Genomic DNA, 24,254 nt, shown 5'->3' on the forward strand with positions numbered 1-24,254 from the left:
TTGGCTTGCCAGCTAGTGAATGCTCAACAAGGAACGGACTGGTGTGAAACATGCATTTGCAAATGTGTGTTGGCTGGAGCCTATTGGAACCGGTGGGGCGGGAAGGCAGAGAGACCAACAGCAGGTGGAGTCAGAGCCAATGAGAAGAGGCAGAGCTACCCCCTGACTGGTTGTAAGTAAGAAGGCAGGCATGTTAGAGGCTGACTGAGGTTGTTGGCAGGGCAGGGCAGGGCCCCCTCTGCCGTAATGTACCAGCCTTCACTTTGTAGGTCTAGACCAGCCTTTCCCAACTAGAGGGCCACCAGATGTTGTTGGACCACAACTCCCATCGGCCTCAGCCGGCATTGCCAATGGTCAGGAAAGATGGGAATTGTGGTCCAACAACATCTGGTGGCCCACTAGTTGGGAAAGGCTGGTCTAGACAAAACCTCATTCAAGTGCTCCCCCTGTCGAGTGCATGAAGTGGACTGAAGACACCTGGATGGAAATTGCAGAGAAACAGATTTCTGCTGAACGTTTGGGGACACTTCCTAATGACAAAATCTGTTCAGTAGCGAAAATAGCCTTGGGATGGGATGGGCTCTCCTCCTCGGGAGACATTTAGGGAACATAGGAAGCTGCCAGTGTATCTAGCTCAATAGAGTCTGCACTGACCGGCAGTGACTCTCCAGGTTTTCAGACAGGAGTCTCTCTCTCTCTCTCCCTCTCTGTCCCTAGAGATGCCAGAGATCGAATCTGTGATCTATTGCAAGGAAGGCAGATGTTCTACCATTGAGCGATGGCTCTTCCCTTAAGACATAGTTGCCTTAAACTGAGTCAGACCATTCATCTGGCTAGCTCAGTATTGCCTGCACTGACTGGCAGTAGACATCCAAGGTTTTGGACAGGGAGTCTTATCTCAGGCCTACCTGAAGATATTACAGATTAACCTGGGACCTTTTGCACGCAAGCCCCCCACACACATAAAAAGGTAGAGGCAGGGGAAAAGGTAAGCAACAAATAGTACTTCTTAGACCCTAACACACGTAATGCCCCAAGCACCACTTTTCAGTCTAGTAAGTTTACTAGCCAACTGTCATGTCCTCCCAGCTGACTGTCTGGAAAATGACACCATATGACTGGTCACCTGGTCATACAGCTTCCAGTATAGATGGAGAACCTGTGGCCCTCCAGCCATGGTTGGACTCCAACTCCCATCATCCCTGGCTGTTGGCCATGCTGCCTGGAGCTGATGGAAGCTGAACAGTATCTGGAAGGCCATAGCCCCCCCCCAATCCCTGTTTACAGGATGGGAGTAGACACATGTTCTTTGATGAAGAGATGCATTCCTAACTCAAGGACGATAGGCTTCAACAGATATTGAGCACAAGCTCCATACAGCTTGATGGTGCTTATGAACCCACACTCTTGTTGGTGGTGATGGGGTTGTCCCTTTTGGACAACCCTACTTAAGTGAATGTCTTGAGTCTCCAGGAAAAGGTGACGGCCAATTCTTATGGCAGCTACGCCCGTTCTACAGTGACTCTTTGTGTCTATTGGATTTCCTCTGAGAGGATATGGCAACACACACATCACAAAACAGTTCCCTTGGGAGGACAGGAGACCTTGCAAACCCTAAGCAATCACCACCAAAATGTCTCCATCATTTTCAGTCTTGGCGTTCATCTGCTTTGCGCAGAATGTGGCCTTGCTTCTGGGTTGGATGGGCAATTGTGGCTTCTGGCACAGCTGTCGCCTGTGGAATCTCCCTTACACCACTCTGGTCTGTGCTGGTGAAGATATTTTCACTAGTCGAGGTACCTTTTTAAACCCTCTTCAAAATCAAAGAAAAAGAAAAGGATTAAAACCAAGACTGGCGGGAGTCATCCATGTCTTCGACTGGACCACGTTTCCTTTAATTCTGAACCTCTTCAAACCTTCCATTGGAAGCAGTTTTGGGAGACACAAAGCCAGGTTGGGGAGGAAAAGGTGACTTTTTTCCTCGGTGCCCTGTGGGTCACACAGTAGGCAGAAATCAGGATCCCCAACCAAATGGTTGTCTCTGTCGGTCTTTGAGATGTGGAGCTCCTCTTACATCCCCACAGAAGACCGTTCCTCGCCTTCGGCAAAGTTTATCCGGTAAATTCTGTTACGGTTCCATGCATGAACAAAGAGGGGAAGGCAATACTGTCCATGCAAGAGAAGGGAGGGTCTCAAAGCTGCGTCTCGTCCCTTGTTTCGGGGCTACAGGGGTCCAGCTTGTGACTGCCGCTGTTCTTTTGACTGTGGCTCTCATTTTCAACATGTGCCAAGGGGTCTGGTCGTATTAAATACCTAGGTAGAAATTACTGTCAATTAATATTAGGCTATTTCATTTCTTATGACCCTTCCCTTCCCTCCTGAGGGCCCAAGGTGGCTAACATTAAAAACACAGCATTAAAACATCATCAAAACCACAGTTACAAAAATTTGCATAGAGTACAACAGTCAGGAATAAATTATACTGTTGGGCGCACCCCAGTCTCCAAGCAATGAGATAATTCTAAGGGTTCCTGTGCTTCCCCGGGTTTGGGTTCCTTGGAATGAAGGTTGCAGAGACTGTGGTGTCTTTAAGATATATGGTTTTATTTACATATATATATATACAACCTGAGCATAAGATAGAAGGGTTTTTAACTTTAACAGTCCCGTTAGGCTCCTTGGGGAGGCTTCTAAGCTATCACAGCATAGAGAGGGAGACAAGTCTCTTTGTGTATGTCCAGCTCCACACTGGACTAACCCAAAATCTACCTCCTGCCTGAGCCAGGTGAGGGGGGAGGTCTCCTCCTTTTCCTATGGCAATGCTGCCTCTCTCAGCCAAGTCTTTGACATGTAGATTGGCCATTCAACAGGCCCATTAGCCCATTAACTGGTTTAAAGAACTGGTTTGATCAGTAGAGCAGGTTTCTTCCACTGCAGATCCCAACTTCCAGATACAGGATTACAGGCTCGGAGGGGACCCACAGACATCATCCATACCAACCCCCCCATCCTATAAGAATGTGTGTGATGTCACTCCTCTTAGGTTCCAAAGCCTGCTGCAACACATAGGTCTTATGATGCCGCCAGAATGAAAATAATGCAAGGGTTAGCCTGATCTCAAGAGGGAGGGAGTTTCAGAGTGGCCATGCCACCACTGAGAAGGCCTTGATTGTTTTACTGCCCTCCCCAGCCATTCTCACCAAGAGCACTCCTGCAGCAGATACGAAAAGCATTTAATTTATATGCATTAGTATTGTTCAACTTGCACCATAAAATGGTTTAGGTCCACTGAGTCGAATGCACTTACACAAAGTCGTTGAGTTCCAACCGTGTGTCCGGAGGAGGGTTGATGAGCACATAGGACAATGTGTTCTGATGGTCGTTCATTTCATCTGCAAGACAGACAAGCAACTGGTAACACGGCCAGATCAAACAACAGAATGGCAAACCTTTGGGACAGTGGAACACTCTCTGTAAATCACAACCACAAGCAAAAGCCATATTTCTCCTTCCCCCACCCCAGGTTTCAAGGCATGCAGGTTCTCAGCATGCAGCAGTAGCCATGATTAGCCCAGGGATAGTTTGGGGGTTGGCTCTAGTTCAGAGGTGGGGGAAACTTGGGAGGCTGGAGGTGGAGCTTGGTAGTGCAGAGGCAGAGCTTAGTATCCTATGACAGTGGCCATCACTTGGTGGTTTGGGGGGGCAAGTGATGATTGCGTAGAGATGGAGGTTAGCAGCTTAAGACAGTGCCCATCACTTGGTGGTTTGGAGGGCAAGTGATGATTGCGTAGAGGTGGAGGTTACCAGCTTATGACAGTGCCCATCACTTGGTGGTTTGGGGGGCAAGTGATGATTGCGTAGAGGTGGAGGTTAGCAGCTTCTGACAGTGGCCATCACTTGGTGGTTTGGGGGGGCAAGTGATGGTTGTGTAGAAGTGGAGCTTAGTAGTTTGTGACAGTGGCCATCACTTGGTGGTTTTGGGGGTGATGGACATGGAATGGGGCTGACAGCAAAATCATTCAAGTCAAGCCAAAAATAAAAGGATAAAAGCCTTGTTTCTAGCCACTCATTTTGATATTTAATTCCTTCCCCTGGTGACCCTAAGAAAATTCAAGTCTGTTATGGCATGTTGGGGAAATCTGTAATTGGGGAAGAGCTGCATCCATACCAAGCGGCCTTAAGCAAGCCACTTTTTTGTGTGTGTGACAGTACTCGACGGTGCAGCATGCCAGCACCTCTTTTTTGGCTGCCCGTAGTAGCCATTTGGTGCTAGCATCCATGGCGCTTTTATCAAGATATAAGGCACCTCATTATCATTCTTATTTACCAAAAAAGCACTGCTCAGCTCCAATCTCATATATGTTAAACTGGGAATAAAAATATTGGCTTAAATTACAGGGCTGTGTAAGAATTATTGCAATCAAGTATATTTTTAAAAAAACAGTCAGAAAAGGGCACACAAATGATATAAATATTACAAATATTATTATTACTAATATTATTACTATTTCAAGTGGTCCTGTTCTGGATTCCATTCCCCTCCCCCCTGTTTTTCCATTTCACCTTCCCTCCAACAGTCAGCCAGCATTCCGTGGCTACTGAGCATGCTCACTCGTCATTGGCTGTTCTCTCCCCTCTTTCAGGAGTCTCCCTTCCAGTTTTTTTTCTCCGCCTGTTGACACCTCCCTCTTGTGCATGGAGGTGCACTGAGCTCACTACCAGTATATAGGATTTGCTCCTGAAATCCAGCCAGGCACTGCCGGCATGCTTTCAAGTGTGCCTCCTGGTCTTGAGGACTAGAAATTGGATTTCCAGCTGAGGGTCTCAAGGATGCCAACATCCGCACCGAGTTCTGTACAACTTGTGGGATTGTAATTAACATATATATATATATATACACACAGTCCTATTAATAACCACAAAGACTTCTTTTAAGCCAGGGATGGAGACTCTGCAGCGCTCCAGAAGCTGTTGAACTCTTGACTGATGGGAACTGGACTTCAAGAACAACAGATTCCCTAGCCCTGTTATAGGCAATAAAGCTGAGAAGTCATATCCTGGGTCACATCTACACCATACATTTCAAGCACATGTAATTACGTTTAAAACACTTTCTCCACTTGACTTCCCCCAAAGAATCCTGGGAAGTGCAGTTTGTTAAGGATGCTGGAAAGTGTAGCTCTGTGAGGGGTAAACCACAGTTCCCAGGATTCCTTGCGGGAAGGGGAGAGAGCCATGTGAATGAAATGTGTTTTAAATGCATGGTGTCGGCTGTGACCAAAACGCATCCATAGCCATCCACATAGTACTTGAAATGGTGGGTTTGATTGGTCCTTGGCTTCTTCATTTTGCTAGGCTTCTCCAAAGCTGTCTGTCAAAGTATCACTCTGAAAAATGAGAAGCATTATAACAAAGGCCAGCCAGAGAAGCACAAGACAATGAGACGAGAGCAGATGGGATTCTGAGGAACGATAACATGCATATGTGAGGCAGCCCATACAGTTAGAAAGTCCACCCTAATGCCCAGCTCAGATCTCCCTGTTTGCAGTCTCATCCAGTATTTGTTGCCTTGGACCCAGCAGACACAATCGCGGCTCGGGGAAGGGGCCCTAGCTCAGTGGCAGCGCATGTGCTTTGTATGTGGAAGGCTCTGAGCGCAATCCTTGCCATCTCTGGCTAAAGGATCTTAGCAGAAATGGCGGACGACTTCTGCTTGGGTACCAGGATCATATGAAGCTGCCTGATACCAAGTCTGTCCGTTGATCCACCTGCCCCAGGACACTGAACTCTGATGGACAGCGGCTCTCTAAGATCTCAGGCAGAAGTCTTGTAATTTTAAGGTGAGGAATCTGCAGCCTGGGGGCAGCATGTGGCTCTTGGCCTAATTTGATATGGCCTGAAATGCAGCCCAAAGAAATTTGTGGGGGAAGGATGATAGGGAGACAGTGGCAGAGAGAAAGAGGGACTGGGTGGGGTGGCACAGAGAGAAAGAGGGACTGGGTGGGGTGGCACAGAGAGAAAGAGGGACTGGTGGGGTGGCACAGAGAGAGAAAGAGGGACTGGTGGGGTGGCACAGAGAGAGAAAGAGGGACTGGTGGGTGGCACAGAGAGAGAAAGAGGGACTGGTAGGGTGGCACAGAGAGAGAAAGAGGGACTGGTAGGGTGGCACAGAGAGAGAAAGAGGGACTGGTGGGGTGGCACAAAGAGAGAAAGAGGGACTGGTGGGGTGGCACAGAGAGAGAAAGAGGGACTGGTGGGGTGGCACAGAGAGAGAAAGAGGGACTGGTAGGGTGGCACAGAGAGAGAAAGAGGGACTGGTGGGGTGGCACAGAGAGAGAAAGAGGGACTGGTAGGGTGGCACAGAGAGAGAAAGAGGGACTGGTAGGGTGGCACAGAGAGAGAAAGAGGGACTGGTAGGGTGGCACAGAGAGAGAAAGAGGGACTGGTAGGGTGGCACAGAGAGAGAAAGAGGGACTGGTAGGGTGGCACAGAGAGAGAAAGAGGGACTGGTAGGGTGGCACAGAGAGAGAAAGAGGGACTGGTAGGGTGGCACAGAGAGAGAAAGAGAGAGGAGCTGGGTGGGTGGCTCATAGAGAAAGAGGTGAGAAATGAGATGAGTAGCAGATAGTGAGCAATATATATAATACTGCAATGCTGCAAACTCCACTTACCATTGGCTGTCCCCCTCCCAAACAATGTTTTATGTGGGTTAAGGACCCTTCATAGGAAAAAAGGTTCTGCCTGCAAAGCATGTGCTCTTGTCACTGAGCCACACAGCCCTTGGAGAGCAGCTGCCTGTCAGAGTAGATAATGCTGCACTAGATATTATTCCAAAAAAGGCATCTTAATGAATTTGTTCCCACCCTCCTCACAGCAGTGTCAACAGCTCATCCTTTGGCAAAAATCAAGGGCAATATCTCGGAGGCGGACAGCCTTGTCTTCACAACCACTGGAAAATCTATTTCCATTTGGGCTTTCTGATAACTGAAGGATGTCTAAGGAAGGGTTCCATTTTTGTGAAGGAAGGGCAGCATGTATGATTTTCACTAATATATGCATATTTTATGCACTCTTCATCCCAGTGCAAGCATTGTTGCACACATTCCTCGTCTGGAGAACCGCGTTGCAAAATTCAGAGAAGTGGAAGTTTCGAAGGTTAGCTGTGTTTTGGTTTGCATATTGTTTGGGAAAATGCAGATTTGGCAAGATTGCCTTTATATGCGAACCAAAGTTAATTCCTCCCCCGTCCCTACTCAAGGTGCGTTCAACCTGAGCCTCTATGTGGCAGGCTCTCAGTCATGCAGTTTTACCGCGAGTCAAGCCTGACTCCCAGGGAGAAGAGATTTACCTTGCAAATATCCAAGATTTACCCGATTCATCACATCACAGGCTGTTAAATTTGCTACATCCTCTACAGAACACACAGAGAGGGGGGGAACACACACACAAAAAGAAAAGAACAAACAAAGGCACAGACATAGACAGAGAGGAAGAGAAGAGAGAGAGAGAGATCAGCAAGCAGCGATTCAGAAAGTATCCAAGAGACCGGCATTGGTGATCATACAAGCAAGAGCATAATAAAAAAGTATACATACAAAATAAAGCACAAAATAAAATGAAAAGGAAGCCAGACTCATGTGCTCTGTCCAGGGTGTTGTGTAGGGCCTTGGATGCTGACGAGGTGATATGCTGCGAGAGTGGGTTCATAGTACCATCAGTGGCATTGGCCTTTGATACATCTTTCCCACCCAGCCAGTTCTTTAGGGAAACATGGTGGGGTCTCTATAGTGGAGATGGGCAATTGGCAGCCTTTGGCTAATATAAAAAGTCCTCTGCAAGTGACTGGTTGATACTAGGGACAGATGAGGATTTCACTGAAATCAAACTTGGCACCGGACTTCCTGAGAGTTTGCATGTTCTCAGTCTTTCCAGACTGATCCTGAATGCTGTGAGTTTCTATGGCTTTTTTCCAACACCAGATTTTTTTAAAAAAAAAAAAGCTCCATAGAACTTTGCTTTGCTAATGTGAACCTGACCAGGTTGTGTGTTTGCTGTGCTAACTTTAAACTGACCAGCATGTGCCTTTGCCTTGCTAAAGTGAAGTTGAGGAGGCTCTGCCTTTGCTTTTCTAGTGTGAAACTGACAAACATGTATGTTTGCTTGGTTAAGTGAAACTGTGTCTTTGCTAAGTTTAAACAGACTAGCCTGTGTCTTTGCTTTACACAGCCTGTTCTGTGATTTGCAGCCTGTGTCTTTGCCTTGCTAAGATGAAACTGACAAGCATGTGTTTGCTTGGCTAAGTGAAACTGACCAGTATGTGCCTTTGCTTTGCTCATTCTGTTCTTTGCTTTGCAGCCTGTGCCTTTGCTTTTCTAAGATGAAACTGACTAGCCTGCTCTTTGCTTTGCAGCCTGTGTCTCTACTTTGCTCAGTCTGCCTCTTTGGTTTGCTGTTAAACTGATCAGCCTGCCTCTTTGCTTTGCTAACTGTGAAACTGACCAGGCAATCTCTTACTTTCTGCCAAGGCTCTCTCTCTCTCTCTGTAGATTCCAATATGATTTGGGAGGAGGAGGAGAAGGGGAAGACTGGGTGGTTAGGTACTGACCAAAGGGAAAACTTCTTTCTTTCCCTTTCTGAAAGGAAAACATTGTTAACAATATGCTTATTTTTCAGGAGGAAAGAAAAATCTGAATGGTAAAAGCAAAGGATAGTGGAAAAATAACTAACATGAAATAGATCTGCCTGGCAGTTCAACAGAGTGCATTTAAACAGGCACCAAGTGGATCCCATCCCTAGTTTGGACATCTGGCAGGAGCCATCTGTCCCTTCTTTGGTGCAGCTTATGATGGAAAGGAAGTGGAAGATGGGGGAGGTGAGGAGAGAGGGAGGGAGGGAGGAATGGCAGAAAGAAGGGGTGTCAGAAAGAGAGAGAAAATGGGGTGTCAGAGAGAGAGAGAAGAAGAGGTGGCAGAGAGGGGGTTAAGAAAGTGTGGCATGAACTCCAATTTGAGTTGGGCCAAGCTCGAAGTCACCTTTGACCTACTCAAATTTTGAGGGCATTATTCAAATCAGGGGACAGCGAGTGAGAGTAAAAGGGGTGACAGAGAGAGAGAGCAAAAGGGGGACAGCCTGCCCATTTTTGGCTCCAGCTGCACCTGCTGCTGGTTTCAGTCCCACCCACCACTGGCATGCAGCCCCCCGCCCAAGATTACCCCAGCAAGAATGTGGCCGTTGATGTGAAAAAGGTTGCCCATTCCTGTTCTGCAGGATTTGTTTCAATCCACTCTCAGAACTCTTCAGATGTTCTGCGACCCCCGAATTCTGCAAGACACCCTAGCATGTTTTGACCCTTGCTCTTTTTCACCAAGCTCCTGTAATCTTGGTTCAAATCTACCTCTGCATTCCTGTTTATTTGCTATGCTGTCCTCTATGCTTGCCAATGTGCTTCATAGTTTACAATCAGTATTAGGCACAATCACTTGAGGTTCATCTTCTGTAATAAGTGCTTCTCAAGTTGCTAAGATGAATAGACCTTAATATTTAAATTTGCATTTATGTTGTTTCACCTTCTTTTTTCCACCCATCTCAACCAATTTGCTTCTTTCCATTTCATTGTTGGGCAGTTTCATTCCAGGTTGTTTTTTTTTGGGGGGGGGGAGGGATGGCCATAAAACTTCAGAGCCAGCCCATTTAGGCAGCCAAAATGCTTTTAAGTCTTTTAAGAGCTCCTGAGCCTTTAGTTAAATGCTTCCTGTTTGCAGGTTCATCCCATTTTATTGCTTCTCAATAAGTGTTAGTTGGGGATTTCATGATGAAAAGGTCTGAATTGTCTCTCACTCTTATCATTTTTTAAAATATGTGTACTTTTAATAGTGACATAGTGCTGTTTGAAAAATGAAAAGTGATTCAATGAGAGGATATAAGTAAAGCCTCCTCCCATCCTTCTTATGGAAATAGAAACTGGCATGGAAGCAATTAAAATAGGTGATTCCAAGAGCAATTACAGGTTATTTGTTACTAATCCTACACCTGCACTCATTTATTTATTTATAAAACATATTTGTATACTGCTGTTTAATTTGAAAAAAAAACATCACAGTGGTTTACACCAAATAAAAACCATATAATAAAAACCAAATAAAAATATAGTAAAAAGATCAACTATTGCAAAGAAACATCTTAACTACTTGCATAAGCCTTGCAGGGCGAAAAGGTTTTCAGCAGGCATTTAAAGGTTAAAACAGAAGGCACCTGCTGAATCTCTGTTGGCAGAGCATTCCAGAGAACTGGGCCGATAACAATGAAGGCTTGGTTTTGTGTCAATGTTAAATGAGCCTCGCCAACTCAGGGAATGACTCATCAAGAAGGAATATAAGTGTAAACCTCTACAAAGAGGAATATTTTAATTAACATTGATGGAGACCTTTGCAAAATGGGGCTTATCTGTGAATCAGGACTTTGCTATGGAGAAGGCTATTGCTCAATAATGCAGCACTCTATTAAGTGGCAGTGTGGAGCCTCAGTTTTAATTCCCCTGCCAACTTACTTGAGAAAAAGCAGTGCAGCTGCAGGGCTCTAATGTGAAAGGAACTTTTCTTGTCTTTGGCTTAAGGCCTCTGCAGGTCTCCTGGCCTCATTGGACCAGTTCTTCAAGACAGGCAGGCACTTTTTTTTTTAAGCACCCTTCACTTACCAATTAGCAGCTGATATAGCACAGTGGGGAGGAGAGCCTGGCTGGGAGTCCAGAGTCTGTGAGTTGAAATCCCCACTTGTGTCTCCTGGGTGTCAAGGGCCAGCTAAAGATTACCCCACAGCGAGTGGCTCAGGGGTTACATGCCCTGCCACCTGTGCAGCCGTGGGCAAGCTGCATAGTCCCAAGGAGCCCAGCTGCCCCCCAGCTGGCAGTTGCAGGCAAGAAAGGGGTGGGCTTGTGCAGCTGTGGCAAGCTGAGCAGGCCCTAGCCAGCTGGGGAGGACTAGCCTCAGAGGGGGCAATGGTCAACACCCTCTGAATACCACTTACCATGAAATCCCAATTCATAGGGTAGCCATAAGTCGGGATCGACTTGAAGGCAGTCCATTTCCATTTTCACTCTTTTGAATACTGGTTCAAGGCCCGGTTCAAGGTTCTTGTGCTGAAAGACAAAGCCCTGAACAATTTGGGGCCAGGATACCTTAAGGGCCGCCTGAGCTTTTGTATCCCAATTAAATATATAGTAAAAACAAGATCAACTATTGCAAAGAAACATCTTCTTAACTGCCTGCATAAGCATGGCATGATCAGAGCCCAACCACGGAGATCATCCAGAAGAGTTCTGTTAGTTGTCCTCTGTGTTACAGAGGCCTAACTGGCCTCAGCTAGAAGTTGGGCGTTTAGTGTCACTGCTCCCATGCCATGGAAGACTCCATTCGACAGGTACCCTTGCTTTTGACTTTCAGGGGTCTCTTGAAGACCTTTGTATGCTAACAAGCCTTTGTAGCTGTTTACACTTTTGGATCAGCCAGTCACTTTAACAAGTATCTGTATTGTTTAATAGTGTTTTATGTTTTAACATGCGACGGTATGAAAAATGGAAATGGACTGCCTTCAAGTCGATTACGACTTATGGGCGACCCTATGAATAGGCTTTTCATGGTAAGCAGCATTCAGAGGGGGTTTACCATTGCCTTCCTCTGAGGCTGAGAGGCAGTGACTGGCCCAAGGGCACCCAGTGAGCTTCATGGCTGTGTGGGGATTCGAACCCTGGTCTCCCAGGTCATAGTCCAACACCTTAACCACTACACCACACTGGCTCGGTATGCGACAGGATAGTAAGACCCTTTATTAATTAGTAATATAAATAAATAAATGTGGAAAACCCAACCCCGAGATTCTGAGTTGCTTGAGAGGTTTACCCCAAAGCATCAGCCCGACCTGCAAAATGGCCAGTTTCGGTTTGGAAGGCCTAGTTCTGCTTTGGCAGAAATAAAAGCCTGTGCGCAAACAGGTGCAGGGAGCCAACCCCCTGGATGTCAAAAGATTTAAGAAGAGAGAGAATGTATGAAGAACAAACAGCCCAACAGCACAGGTTGGCATAAGGAATGCAGAAAAGAAAACGGAAGAAAAAGCACAAAAACTGTGCAATGAAGTTTTTTTCCTTAATAAATTGCAAGAGGTTTTTTTTCTTTCAATAGACAGTCCAGGAAAAACTCTTCCATTTTGCTCGGATTTCTGACAAAAGTGGCTTGCTGACTGGGGCAGAGTGACACTAGCTTCCCAGCAGGTGAGTCGCTGTTGCTTACCAGAATGGAGAGAGGAGAGGCGGCGGGGAGGTCACCGTGGTGCAAACACACCAGAAGGAGAACCAGATTGGCTCCACTGGTGCTGGCCTCCCCAGTGCGTCGCCCCTCTCTATCCCGGTAAGTGACGGTGACCCACCTGCCGGGAAGCCTTTATAGCTGCTCCATCCCACCAAGCCAACCACTTCCAATTCCCAAATTCTAGCACTTTCAAACAGCTTTGTTGACTCTTCCTCCTTATTGATCCATTACTTGCTCTCAGACTTCTTTTGCTGGCAGCAAGGAAGCCGGTGGGATTTGCCACCTACCCCACCTACTGAAAGGGTGGCTGGTGACAGAGACAAACCACCATGGTTTTTGCATAAGGATAGCAATGATGGTTTGGTTCCACTGAGTGGAGGCTGGTGGCTATGGTGTCAGTGGGGCAGTGAATCCACTCCTGGGTTAAGTCTGAATGTTTAAGGAATTGTCCAAGGTGCTGAACCTGTATTGGGAATAGGTTTAGTCCTGCAAGGTTGGACTAAGATTCATTGCCCCAGGAGGCTGGCTTGTGGCGAGTCACCATGACTCCCCTCAAGCTAGTCTCCTTTTATCTAGTAGTACATTTAATCAATCAATCAACCAATCAATTAATATCCTGCCCTTCCTCCCAGAAGGAGCCCAGGGCGGCACTTACTATGTAGCTCGCACTCTCTTCTACCATGGAACTCAAGAGGGCAGCTGGAGGGGGTGAATTGGGCTAAATGTTACATTGTACGTGGATGGCAAAAATGAAAAGGCACCTCTTGGGGGTGCCGCAAATAAAGGGGCCCCCCACTTACCATACCCTGTTGTGGGCAAGCCCAGATGTTTCATTCGGTTCTTCACCAGCTCCGACAACTCCTGCCTCTCCGATCGCCGGTAAAGGCTCAGCCTCTGCTGGTTGATCCACTCGGCTGTTTTGGGTGTGTGTTTGCTCATCCCTTTCCGGCTCAGTCGCCGGGCCCACTGCATGCTTTTGCGCCGAAGCAAAGGGTGCTCCGCTTGGTCGGCGGGGCACGAGTTCCGGTGATGGTTGGTTTTGGGGTTCCAGGGGTCCTTTGCCTCTTTGGTGTCCTCACAGTCTTCCACGTTGATTGAGATCTGTGACTGGGAACACCAGTAGGCCATGAGGGCAAGCAATATATGGCTTTTGATCCCCTGATGGGCCACTGCCGTGATTCCACGGAATTGTAAGAAGAAAAGCTTTCATTTTTGTTTATTTAAACAAAATGACTACCACCCCCATGAGGAAACTTTTCTCGGGGATGAACCATGGTAGAGCTCATGCTTCATTTCAGAGGAACCTTTTTTCAGCCCAAGGCCCACATTTCATTGTTGGCAACCTTCTGCATGCCAGTGGTAGGTGGGGCCAGAGGCAAAAGGGAGTGGAGCAACAAATGTGTATTTTGTGTTTCTGCAGGAGGCTAGCTTCTACACAATCCTTCTCTGTCCTCTATCCAGGCAAACAAGATGCATGATCAGAGCTCAAGGACCCTCTCAAGCCTGGCACTAGGTTTCGGTGCCTTGGAGAGCTCCCTGAAAGTTCAGACTAAAACCTGGAGCGGATTCCACTGCCCCACTGACATGGAGCAACCAGCTTCAAGGAGGGTGTGAAACTGGGCCAGTGAGGGGTGGGGGCTGTGGAGAATTCTAAGGGCCAGATAGAGTGGTCTGGAGGGCCACCTTTGGCCCGAGTGCCAGAGGTTCTCCACTCCTGCTTTACATAGAATATCCAAGGTTCAGTCCCCAGCACCTCCAGTTAAATGTATCAGATGATGTGAAAGACCTTTTTCTGTCTGAGAACCTAGAAAACTGCTGCTAGCCAGAAAAGACAATGTTGGGCTAGATGGTCAAATATCCTGAGCCAATGCCTGCTGAAGCCAAAATTGTTGTTGAACAAACACTTCTGGTTAGCAGACCATTGGTGCCTTGGCATCATAGTTCCCTGTACCACATTGAATCAGAATAATTTACGCCCGGGGTCCCCAAACTGTGGTCCATGGTATCAGGTGGTCTGTGGTGTGTCTGCAGATTTGCGGTTGAAGATGGGAAACGGCACATCCGTTGCATGGAATACTTATATTGATTTTTCATTGCATGTTTGTTTATTTCATTTTTATTTCTCACATTGTACTTGGTTGTACTGCGGTTTGAATTCTGTGGAATTACAATTGCCACAACAGACAGAAAAATCATTCAGACCCTCAGTGGTTTTCAAGTGGTCTGTGAGAAACACCAGTTTGGGAACCACTTATTTATGCCAACTAGTAAGCATTGCAGAATAAATTATGCCAAATAAACAGAACCACGGCAAAACTGGAATTAGTTATGGAGGCTGCAGAATTCTGCTTTAGTTTCTGCAGAAGTTTAATTGACTTTTTTCCCACCCAGTGTAGGGCATTTATTTTATCTAGTGCTATTTTTAGAGATGGCCTTTCTTCCCTTGTGGAGCTCAGGGTGAATAGCCAGGAGGATTCCACTAGCTGGTCTCCCATCCAATCACCAACCAGAACCAGACAAGCTTCGAGGCTGCTGTGTCATATGCCTACGGACTAGGGATGGGTCTCCTTTCCTAATTTTTCATTCTTAAATTCAGTTCTCCACCCTTCCACACACATATGTATATATGAAAATTCATTAGCATTTTAGTGTGAACTTCTCCTAATATACACATCTTTGTATGACATTTTGCCCAATTAGGGGCTGTGCCCCTGCTTGTGTCACTCGTCAGCCCTGATTACTTCCCACTAATCCTCCCTTGCCAAAGCCATCCACCCCCTCCTTTTATGCTTGCCTGCCTCCATCTCCATCCTCCACTGGCCCAGCAGCTTTAAGAAATCTGTTTTCACTCTGTAGTTTGCAGCACCACCTGTTGGTGGTCAAGTGAACTGCTGCATGATGACATTCTTAGGCAAATATAGAATAGCAGATATACACACTTTTGCAAATAAATTTTCCCTAATATAATGCATTGGCACATTTGACATACATAGTATATGCATTTTGTATATATTACTTGGCCAGAGAACTGCCTTAAAAATTGGGAGAGGTGCAAATTTCAAGGGATGGCTGTGTTTCCATTCACATGTTATTTCAGAAAGTGCAAATTACCTAAGTTTGCCTTTAAATGAGAACTGAATCAATTTTTTCCTCTATCCCTACTTCAGACCAGGCCCTGCCCAGGCTTCACCATCTGTGACTGGTGGATTGTTCTGAAGCCCCAACCATTGGGGGCATGGCTGGAGCAAGACCACTTTTTCTGTCCTGGGAGCATCTGCAGATATCAGTTCACATCTCCCACTTCTTATTGCAAGCACAGTGCTAAGACCTAGGTTTTATTCCATACTGATGAAACTCAAAATGCAGAGTGTGATTTTGAGTAGGCAATGTCACAAGCAAAGGGGCCAAGTATGCACCAGGTGCAAAAGAAAAAGGAAAGCATCCTTTTACCTTTAGTTGGAAAATTGGAGCCTTACATTTACTTTTTCAGCCTAAAGACAAATGGATATTTTTTTGACAGAAACCGTACTCACCTGTGTCCTGATGTCGTGAGGCTGGGGGGAGGAAAGAGAGAGGGAATTCTTGAGACATGTTATTTGGAAAAAGCACGTCATTGGTTTGACCTGGCATCCCTTTGCTGAAATGCAACATAGAGAGCATGCACCTTTGGGTGATGAGTGTTTTAGTTTTGCAACCCCTTCCTCAACTTGAAAATCTGTAACAGATTGAAATCGGCCCTCTGACTGTCAGTTGTGAGCTCCACCTAGTCACTAGGGATGGGCAAATCTGTAAACTTCAGTTTCTCTCCCTTTGTCAGGTTCTGAGTTCTCCACATTTCTGTATCAGTTTGTGAATTTGTCAGCATTTTGGGGCAAACTTCTCCTAATATACACATATGTCATTTTTGCCTGATGGAAACATTTTTTTCAAGCATGGAACAGGCGGGCAAGGAAAATTGTGGATCTCAGAGAACCAAGAAAGATGTATCGTACAAGAGCAGGTAGCTGAGGACAGATGTAAATTTTATATGCTTATTTTTTTAATTAACTCTTTGGCTGCAGATCCCTAGGTGGGGGAGGGGGGAAACGTATTTGAGAGTAGAGAGGGGTATACTGGCATAGCTGAAGATAGATTAGGGCCAAGGGGGGGCCAAACAGGCTGTTTCTGTCATGGCTTCTTACATCCATGGTGGAAAACATGTGGGACTCGGTCCTATAGATGCCAATGGGGATCTCTGCGCTCGAGGAACACAGCTTCTGGAAAAGACGCCCGTATGTCCGGATCCACAGGTCATCCTCGGTGATTTTCATCTATCCGATAAAGGAAGGAAACAGAAGGAATAAAAAGTCATTTGCACTCTTTTACAATGGGGGACAGAACTAGATTTTTTGCATTGACAAGATCACATCAACCATCAGGTCTTGGAATGTAGGAAGCTGCCTTATACGGAGTCAGATCCATGGTCCATCGAGCTCACTCTACACCGATTGGCAGCGGCTCTCCATGGTTTTCAGTCAGAAAGCCTCTCCCAGTCCTAGCTAGAGATGTCAGAGATTGAACCTGGGACCTTCTGCATGCAAAATAGATGCTCTGCCACTCCGCTATGGCCCTTCCAGATAACTGAAAAATGGAAATGGACTGCCTTCAAGTCGATCCTGGTTTATGGCGACCCTATGAATAGGGTTTTCATGGTAAGTGGTATTCAGAGGGGGTTGGCCATTGCCTCTCTCTGAGGCTAGTCCTCCCCAGCTGGCTAGGGCCTGCTCAGCTTGCCACAGCTGCACAAGCCAGCCCTTTCCTTGTCTGTAACTGGGCTCCTTGGGACTATGCAGCGTGCCCACGGCTGCACAGGTGGCAGGGCACGTAACCCCTGAGCCACTCACTGTGGGGGTGACCTTTAGCTGGCCCTTGACACCCAGGAGACACGAGCAGGGATTTGAACTCACAGACTCTGGACTCCCAGCCAGGCTCTCCTCCCCACTGTGCTATACCAGCCTGTTCCAGATAACTAGGGGAAGCATAAATCAGAGAGGCATGGAGCAGTATGCCTCTGAATGGGAATCACAAATGGGAAGGGTGCTCTTGCGCTCAGGTCCTCCTTGCGGGCTTCCCATTGGAGCAGCTGGTTGGCTGCTGTGAGAACAGGATGCTGGACTAGATAGGCCACTACGGCTTTTCTTAAGTTTTCACATGACCTAAGCTAAACTTAGACTCTTGACCCGGATGGGCAGTGGACTTCCAGGGCTTTCGAGTGTCTCAGTCCCCAAAACGCTAGGCTCTGAACCAAAAAGGCAAACCACCCCAGATCGGTTTCTACCTGACTGCATAGAATCATAGTGGTGGAAGGGAACTTGGTGGTCATCTAGTCCACCCTCTGGGCTCAATGCAGGCTCTGCCATGCAGGACGCAACTACACCATCCTTGACTGGGGGCTGTCCAGCCTCTACTTCAATCTCTCCATCAAAGATGTAAAGCCCATCACCTCCCCAGGCAGCCTGTCTTGCTGTCAAGCAACTCTTACTGTTAGGAAGCTTCTCCTAATGTTTAGGCAAAATCTGCTTCCCCGCAATTTCCACCCCTTCGTTCTAATCCTGCTCTCTTGACAAAGGGAATGCCTGCTCCCGGTGGAAGCTAGTCCATTAGGGGAACTGGGGCTGTGCCCCACCAATCTCAGTCTGCCTGCAGCCAGCCCACTTGCCTGCCTCCTGACTTGCAAGCAATCCAGGAGGTGGCCCTCCCTACCAGTGTCCTCCTCCTTAGTCTCTGTGTTGCCCTTAAAGAACTCAGCAGCAGTAGCATAGGGGCAGATTCAGAAGTGCAGGTTCCCTCCATGGTAGTCATGCCATGCCCCCTCATAACCATGCCCCCTTTCCACTTTTCCTCATCCCCCTTGCTCTCCATGTCCTCTTCGAGTCTACCCTCCACTGCAACAGACATCCAGCATGAAAGGGGAGGCTGTGTGTTAGCTACTGAGAAGAGTCTTCTCAGCGGCCAACCCACCTCCTTTCACTCTGGCTCCAATCGGCACGAAAGAACAAGAACTGTTCTCAACAGCTAACACAGTCCCCTTTCATGATGACTGGTTTGTATATTGGAACCTGGCTGGGACCCTGCTCCCAAAAAAGTAAGGGGACTATGACCCTCTGCGACCTCAGATGACTACACACCTGCTCAGCAGGGAGGAGGATGGGGACAAAACTTGACCTAAATGGCTCTGGCTGTCATTGGCTCTGGCGCCACCTGCTGTTGGTCTCCCTGCCTTCCACCCTACCATTCCTAGTGAGCACCAGCAATCTACTGAGTGACAGCCCTTCAAATATGTGAAGACAAAATTCATGTCTCCTGGTAACCTGACCATTCCTCATATGATTTGGTGCCTAGACTCCTGGATGCCCTCCTCTGGATGATTTGGAAGGTAGACCTATCTCACTCTCACAGGCCTAAAGTGGGGGGAAAATTCCACCCAGACCACTGCATTTCCCCCGTTTGGTTGGGGAAACTCAAGACTTACGGCACAGAGGTAGCCGGACCCCGGGGTGGTGTCTAGACCCAGCAGCAATCTTGTGATGGTGATCATGTAGTCTTTCACGAACGACTGCAAGGGAAGAATTTGTGAACAATGTTGGGGGCTGGCTTGTACTAGGGATCCATTAATCCACCAGTTTCAATCAACATTTGAATTGATTAAAAATGGAAGTGGACTGCCTTCAAGTCGCTCCTGACTTATGGCAACCCTATGAATAGGGTTTGAACTGTGTTTTATTGTAATACGATCTGTTTTTAATATGTATTTTGTATCTTCTTTTTATATCTGTTTAACTGTGGTAGCCTATGGCTCTGAACAATAAAGACTTCATTCATTCATTCATTCATTCAGAATAGGGTTTTCATGGTAAGCGGTATTCAGAGGGGGTTTGCCATTGCCTTCCTCTGAGGCTGAGAGGCAGTGACTGGCCCAAGGTCACCCAGTGACCTTCATGGCTGTGTGGGGATATGAACCCTGGTCTCCCAGGTCGTAGTCCAACAATCTAACCACTACGCCACGCTGGCTGAATTGATTAAGAAGATGCCTCCAATTAATCCAAGAACAGATTTTTAAAAACAACAACCAGGGACTTAAATGGCAGGTGGCAAGCACTATCTGCAGGAGTGGCACTGGTGGTCGTTGTCCGAGTTGGCGAGGCTCATTTAACATTAACACAAAATTGAGCCTTCGGTGTTTCATCGGCCCACTTCTCTGGAATGTTCTGCCAACAGAAGTTAAGCAGGCACCTTCTGTCTTAACCCTTAAACGCTTTCTGAAAACCTTTCTGTTCTGCCAGGCTTACACAGGCAATTAAGATGTCTTTTCACAATATTTGACCTTTTCTTTTTTAAATGGTTTTTCTGTATGCTGTTAATTTGTTATAAACTGCTTTGGTGGTGTTTTTTTAAAAAACGAAATAGCATTTTATAAATATGTTTATAAAAAATAAATAAAAGACGCATTGTGCCTTGTGTATGACAGAACAGTGAGGGCTTCTTTGTGACTGACAAGGTGCCAGGTGAAAACCTTTTTATATTCCCAGGCATTTTAATGTGTACTATTAATATTTATTGATGTATTTTGCTGCTGTTTTGATTTTTGTTTACGTCTGTTTGGTTTGATTCCATTGTATTATTGTATTTATATATTTTCTGATTGTTTTATTGTTATGTACACCGCCCAGAGAGCCCTTGGGCTTAGGGCGGTATATAAATTAAATAAATAAATAAATAACCTAAAAGCGATTGTGTTTCCCCCCCCCCTTGAGAACGGTTGTTTCTTTCTCATATGGAGATTCTATCAGTCCACCCAGCTACAAATCATATACTACATTGACTAACTTTTCTTTACATTGTGGGACAGCCCTTAGGGATGACCTTCCTCATTGGCTGCCCATTACCTACCAGGCCAAGTTCATGGTTCTAGTTTTGGTGTACAAAGCCCTATACAGCTCGGGACCAGGATACCTGAAAGACCATCTTACCCCTTATATACCCAGTCGATCACTGCGCTCTGCAGCTGAGGGCCTCCTGCAGATACCATCTGATCAGGAGGTCCGTTCTGCACAACATAGGAAGCAGACCTTTATTGTAGTGACACCGACCCTTTGGAAATCCCTCCCCTTAAATATTAGACAGGCGCCATCTCTGTTATCTTTTTGACCTTCCTCTTTCAACAAGCCTTTTAAGTAGAGACCTTATCCCAGCCTGCGTCTGTGTTGGAAAAGCTTTAAAAAAAAAAAACATGTTTTTAAAGATGTTTTGTTTTAATATATTTTAAAGTCTGTTTTTAAAGTTTTAGTGTTTTTGTTTGCTGCCCTAGGCTCCTACTGGGGGGAAGGGTGGGATATAAATTTAATAAATAAATAACCTGGGCCCCTCTAGAGGTTGTTGGATTGCAACTCCCATCAATCCCAGCCAGCATGGCCAATGGTCAGGGTGGATGGGTGTCGATTGCTGGCGCTTGTGAAGCCCTTTGCAGGCACTGCGAATCAGCTGCACCTCCAAACGCCCCTTCATTTCAGTTGCAACATCGTCACTTGTCCCACACTGAACGTCATATAGGATGTTAGAATTTCAGTTAACTTTAAAATGTTTTCATTGCTTGTTTTTAACTGTTTTCTAAATTGATAATTTTTTAATATTTCTCACGCACAGCTTAGAGGTTTCATTGTAATCACACAGTGCATACATTTTGTTAAAATAAAATAATGTCATCTGCATTTAGAGAGTCAGACCGTTCCTCTCTCAGATCAGGTTCCCCCCCGCCTTGACAGACTCAGTGCAACCGTTTGCATAAACCTAGGCTAGAATCAAAGCAGCTAGTCCCTCAGAAGGGCCCAAGAACTCTTGCTTTGCGAAGAATGCTTGCCCCCTTATTTCCCATCATTCTGACCTGGTAAAGAAGCGTATCCAACATGCTGATGCTGAAAACTCTGCCGGCAGCAAACGGAAGTCGGAACATGAAGGCCAAGTTGGAGCCGTTCTCTCGCTCTTTCTGTGAGGAAGACAAGTATGGTGGGGGGAGGAACATATATCAGCATTCTTTCTTTCTTTCTTTCTTTCTTTCTTTCTTTCTTTCTTTCTTTCTTATTTGATTTATATCCCACCCTTCCTCCCAGCAGGAGCGCAGGGAGGCTGTATCAGACTAAAGAGACTATGTAGCCCAGTGCCCTGTTTCCAACCATGGTCACTCCAAGGTTTGCAAATGTACAAAATATCTTTAGAAACAATCAAATCTGAAGGTGGGGTCAAAAACAGGCTGTTGAAGACTGAGCATGCTCAATGACCATAGTAAACAACACACTAGGGGGGAAGGAGGAATGGAACGGAGTTTCTTAGAGAGGGCATTGCTAGCTGGCTGGCTGGCACCATGAACAGGCATGCATCTACTTTCCAAAGCTTGAGCCCTTTGTGTTTTCTTTTGTAAGTGGCGGTACGGCAGTCCACAAAACTTTGTAGGATTATCCCGTGAAAAGAAGCAGAGCGTAATCCAAATTCTGCTCCATCATGAGCCCTGCACAGTGCCGGATTTAGGAACAAGCCAAGCAAGCCACGGCTTAGGGCCTCACATTATGTTGGAGATACCCAAGCAGTTTTATTATGATTGAAATTGTTTTGGCTTCAATAACCGTTCATAGCAAATCTACCACCTGAATTCTGAACCCTGACCTCCCCATCCCATCAACTTCCAGGGCTGCTGGACTACTTGCCATTATTATTTTCTCTCTCCCCCCCCCCCCCGTGCCTTAAATTAGGACCCTAGGGTCGTGTCCAATGTCGCTCCTACTCAGAGTAGACCCTCTGGAATTGATGGAGTAGGGTCGGATATAATCTCCCTCTCCCTCTCTCTGATTTATACCCTATCATCAACAGACATCGCCCTTTATCAACTGTGCAGTCCTGTACAATATCTACTCAGAAGTCAGTCCCATTGAATTTGGTGGATTCCAGCCAGAGTTTCGCAAGCCTTAATAACCAGAGCTACAGATTCCTGTGTTACCTTTTCTAGTTTGGAAAGGGCCAGCGAATAGCTGTCTTTTGCCCGGAACTGCATGAACCTCATGTTGGATGGATGTGTCAGCTCTGTAATGATGCTCAGGCTTGGGAAAAGCCTAGAAGGGAAATAAAAACCAGATGCATTACTCTTAGCCTTAATGAATAGGAGAAGCGCTCTGCTGCGTCAGACTGTGAGGACATCTGACAACTGGCCAGCTGGTTGCTTCTGAGAAGTCCCAGAAACAGGGAATATGGCGACAGCCCTCCACTAGAGATGGACGTTAGGGATGGAGGATCTGTTCATTTCAGTTCTCTCAGTTTTCAAGTCTTAAATTCAGTTCTCCACATTTCTGCAGCAATTTGCATTTTAAAAAAAATCCTCATGAAAATTCTCCAGCATTTGACTGACAATTTCTCCTACTAAACACATTTTTGCAGGGAGTTTTGACTAATGCACACATTTTTGCAAGACACTTCTCGTCACAGAATGCCTTTTTGTGTGTTCTTTTCACTCGTATATTTATTTGTACGCATGCTTTCCCCTGCCGTACACATTTCTGCAAGCGCTGGAAAATGCTGGCTGGCAAACTGCATTGCAAGATCCGAAGAAGTGCGCATTTTGGAAGGTGGCTGTGTTTCAGTTCTCACGGTTCGGAAAGTGCGAAGTGGATCAATTCGGCTCGAAAGGCGAATTGAATCGAGATTCTCCTCCAGTCCCTATCTGTGTGTAGGTGGGGTTTTGCATGGATGCACCAAAACAGATAGATCTTTCCATTCCTAGTCACATGAAAAGAAATACCTGGAACCAGTTCTCCATTTTGGGAGGCGAGAGATAGCAGGAGTGCAGAACCAAATGCGGCCCTCCATGCCTCTCTGTCCGGCCCTCCAAACTCTCCCCAAAACTCTCCCCAGGCCACATCCCTCACTGGCCCCACTTCAATGTTTTTGCCTGGCTGTAATGTGCTTTGGAAGTCACCTACTGTACAAACAAAATGTGTCTCAATTACTTCATCCACTGATGCCTCTGGCCCTGCCTACCCCTGGCAGGTGGCCCTCGGAAGGTTGTCCAAAAGGGAATGTGGCCCTTGGGCTGAAAAAATGAGGAAGAAAGATAGTTGTGGGCAGTGATGCTTCACCTTCAAAGCAATTTGGCTCACCTGAACATGGTCTGGACGTTGACAATGGTCTTGGCGTCTGCCATGTAATCCTCTTCGGCACTCATGGTGCTCTCCTTGTCTACCACCACCAAATTGTCGGCATAAATGATCCCGCACTGCAGCAAGCTGTCGAGGCTAGATTGAAGGCATACACAAAACAAGCAATGTTTAGAGGCCGTCGGAAAGGAAACCAACTGCTTTGATGGCCGAGGGCTGAAATGTTTCAGAAAAGAACATTCTCCGCAATTTTCTGAGAATTTTCTTGTTTGAGATCTTTCTGCCCCCAAATTATTGGAGAACTGCAACCCCAACCCTGGAGAATAGTCAATGAAAACCCCCTGCCAATTCCAACCCCACAGATTCAATAGAGCATTTCAGAAAGTCGTTTTCACTCATCCCTTGTTTGATCTTGCTGTGTCTTAGCTCCACGTTTACTCTAAACAAAGGTGTTTAAAGCACATTTAAAGCACATGACTTCCCCTAAAGAATCCTGGGAACTGTAGTTTGCTAAGGATGCTAGGAACTGTAGCTCTGTGAGGGGCTATAGTTCCCATGATTCTTTGGGGGGGGAAGTCCTTTCTTTCTTTCTTTCTTTCTTTCTTTCTTTCTTTCTTTCTTTCTTTCTTTCTTTCTTTCTTAGATTTATCTCCTGCCCTTCCTCCCAGTAGGAGTCATGTGCTTTAAATTTCATGGGTCAGCCTGCAAAAAAGGTTTGTGTCTGTCTGTAGGTAGAAAGTTGAGGAACCACCCCAAGGAACGTCCAAAGGCACAGCTG

At 46.4% G+C, this 24,254-nt stretch overlaps 1 protein-coding gene across 4 annotated transcripts in view; it reads right to left on the minus strand.

Annotated features, from left to right (window-relative positions):
• Positions 1-383: 383 nt before the first annotated feature.
• KCNT1 (potassium sodium-activated channel subfamily T member 1) overlaps positions 384-24,254 on the minus strand; it is a 176,104-nt gene continuing 152,233 nt past the window's right edge. The window contains exons 23-32 of one of the 4 annotated variants that reach the window (XM_061604091.1): positions 23,480-23,614; positions 22,327-22,438; positions 21,220-21,321; positions 18,811-18,894; positions 16,481-16,609; positions 15,833-15,853; positions 13,100-13,406; positions 7,349-7,411; positions 3,308-3,392; positions 384-2,313 (exon numbers count right to left, since the gene is read on the minus strand). In XM_061604091.1, the coding sequence (XP_061460075.1) occupies positions 2,193-2,313; positions 3,308-3,392; positions 7,349-7,411; positions 13,100-13,406; positions 15,833-15,853; positions 16,481-16,609; positions 18,811-18,894; positions 21,220-21,321; positions 22,327-22,438; positions 23,480-23,614 (1,159 nt within the window). In that variant the 3' untranslated portion in view covers positions 384-2,192. The remainder of the gene's footprint in view (positions 2,314-3,307; positions 3,393-7,348; positions 7,412-13,099; positions 13,407-15,832; positions 15,854-16,480; positions 16,610-18,810; positions 18,895-21,219; positions 21,322-22,326; positions 22,439-23,479; positions 23,615-24,254) is intronic. The other 3 variants (XM_061604089.1, XM_061604088.1, XM_061604090.1) reach the window with 3 other exon arrangements.

The sequence above is a fragment of the Rhineura floridana genome, chromosome 20 (genome assembly GCF_030035675.1).
Source record: "Rhineura floridana isolate rRhiFlo1 chromosome 20, rRhiFlo1.hap2, whole genome shotgun sequence".
Lineage (NCBI taxonomy): Eukaryota > Metazoa > Chordata > Lepidosauria > Squamata > Rhineuridae > Rhineura > Rhineura floridana.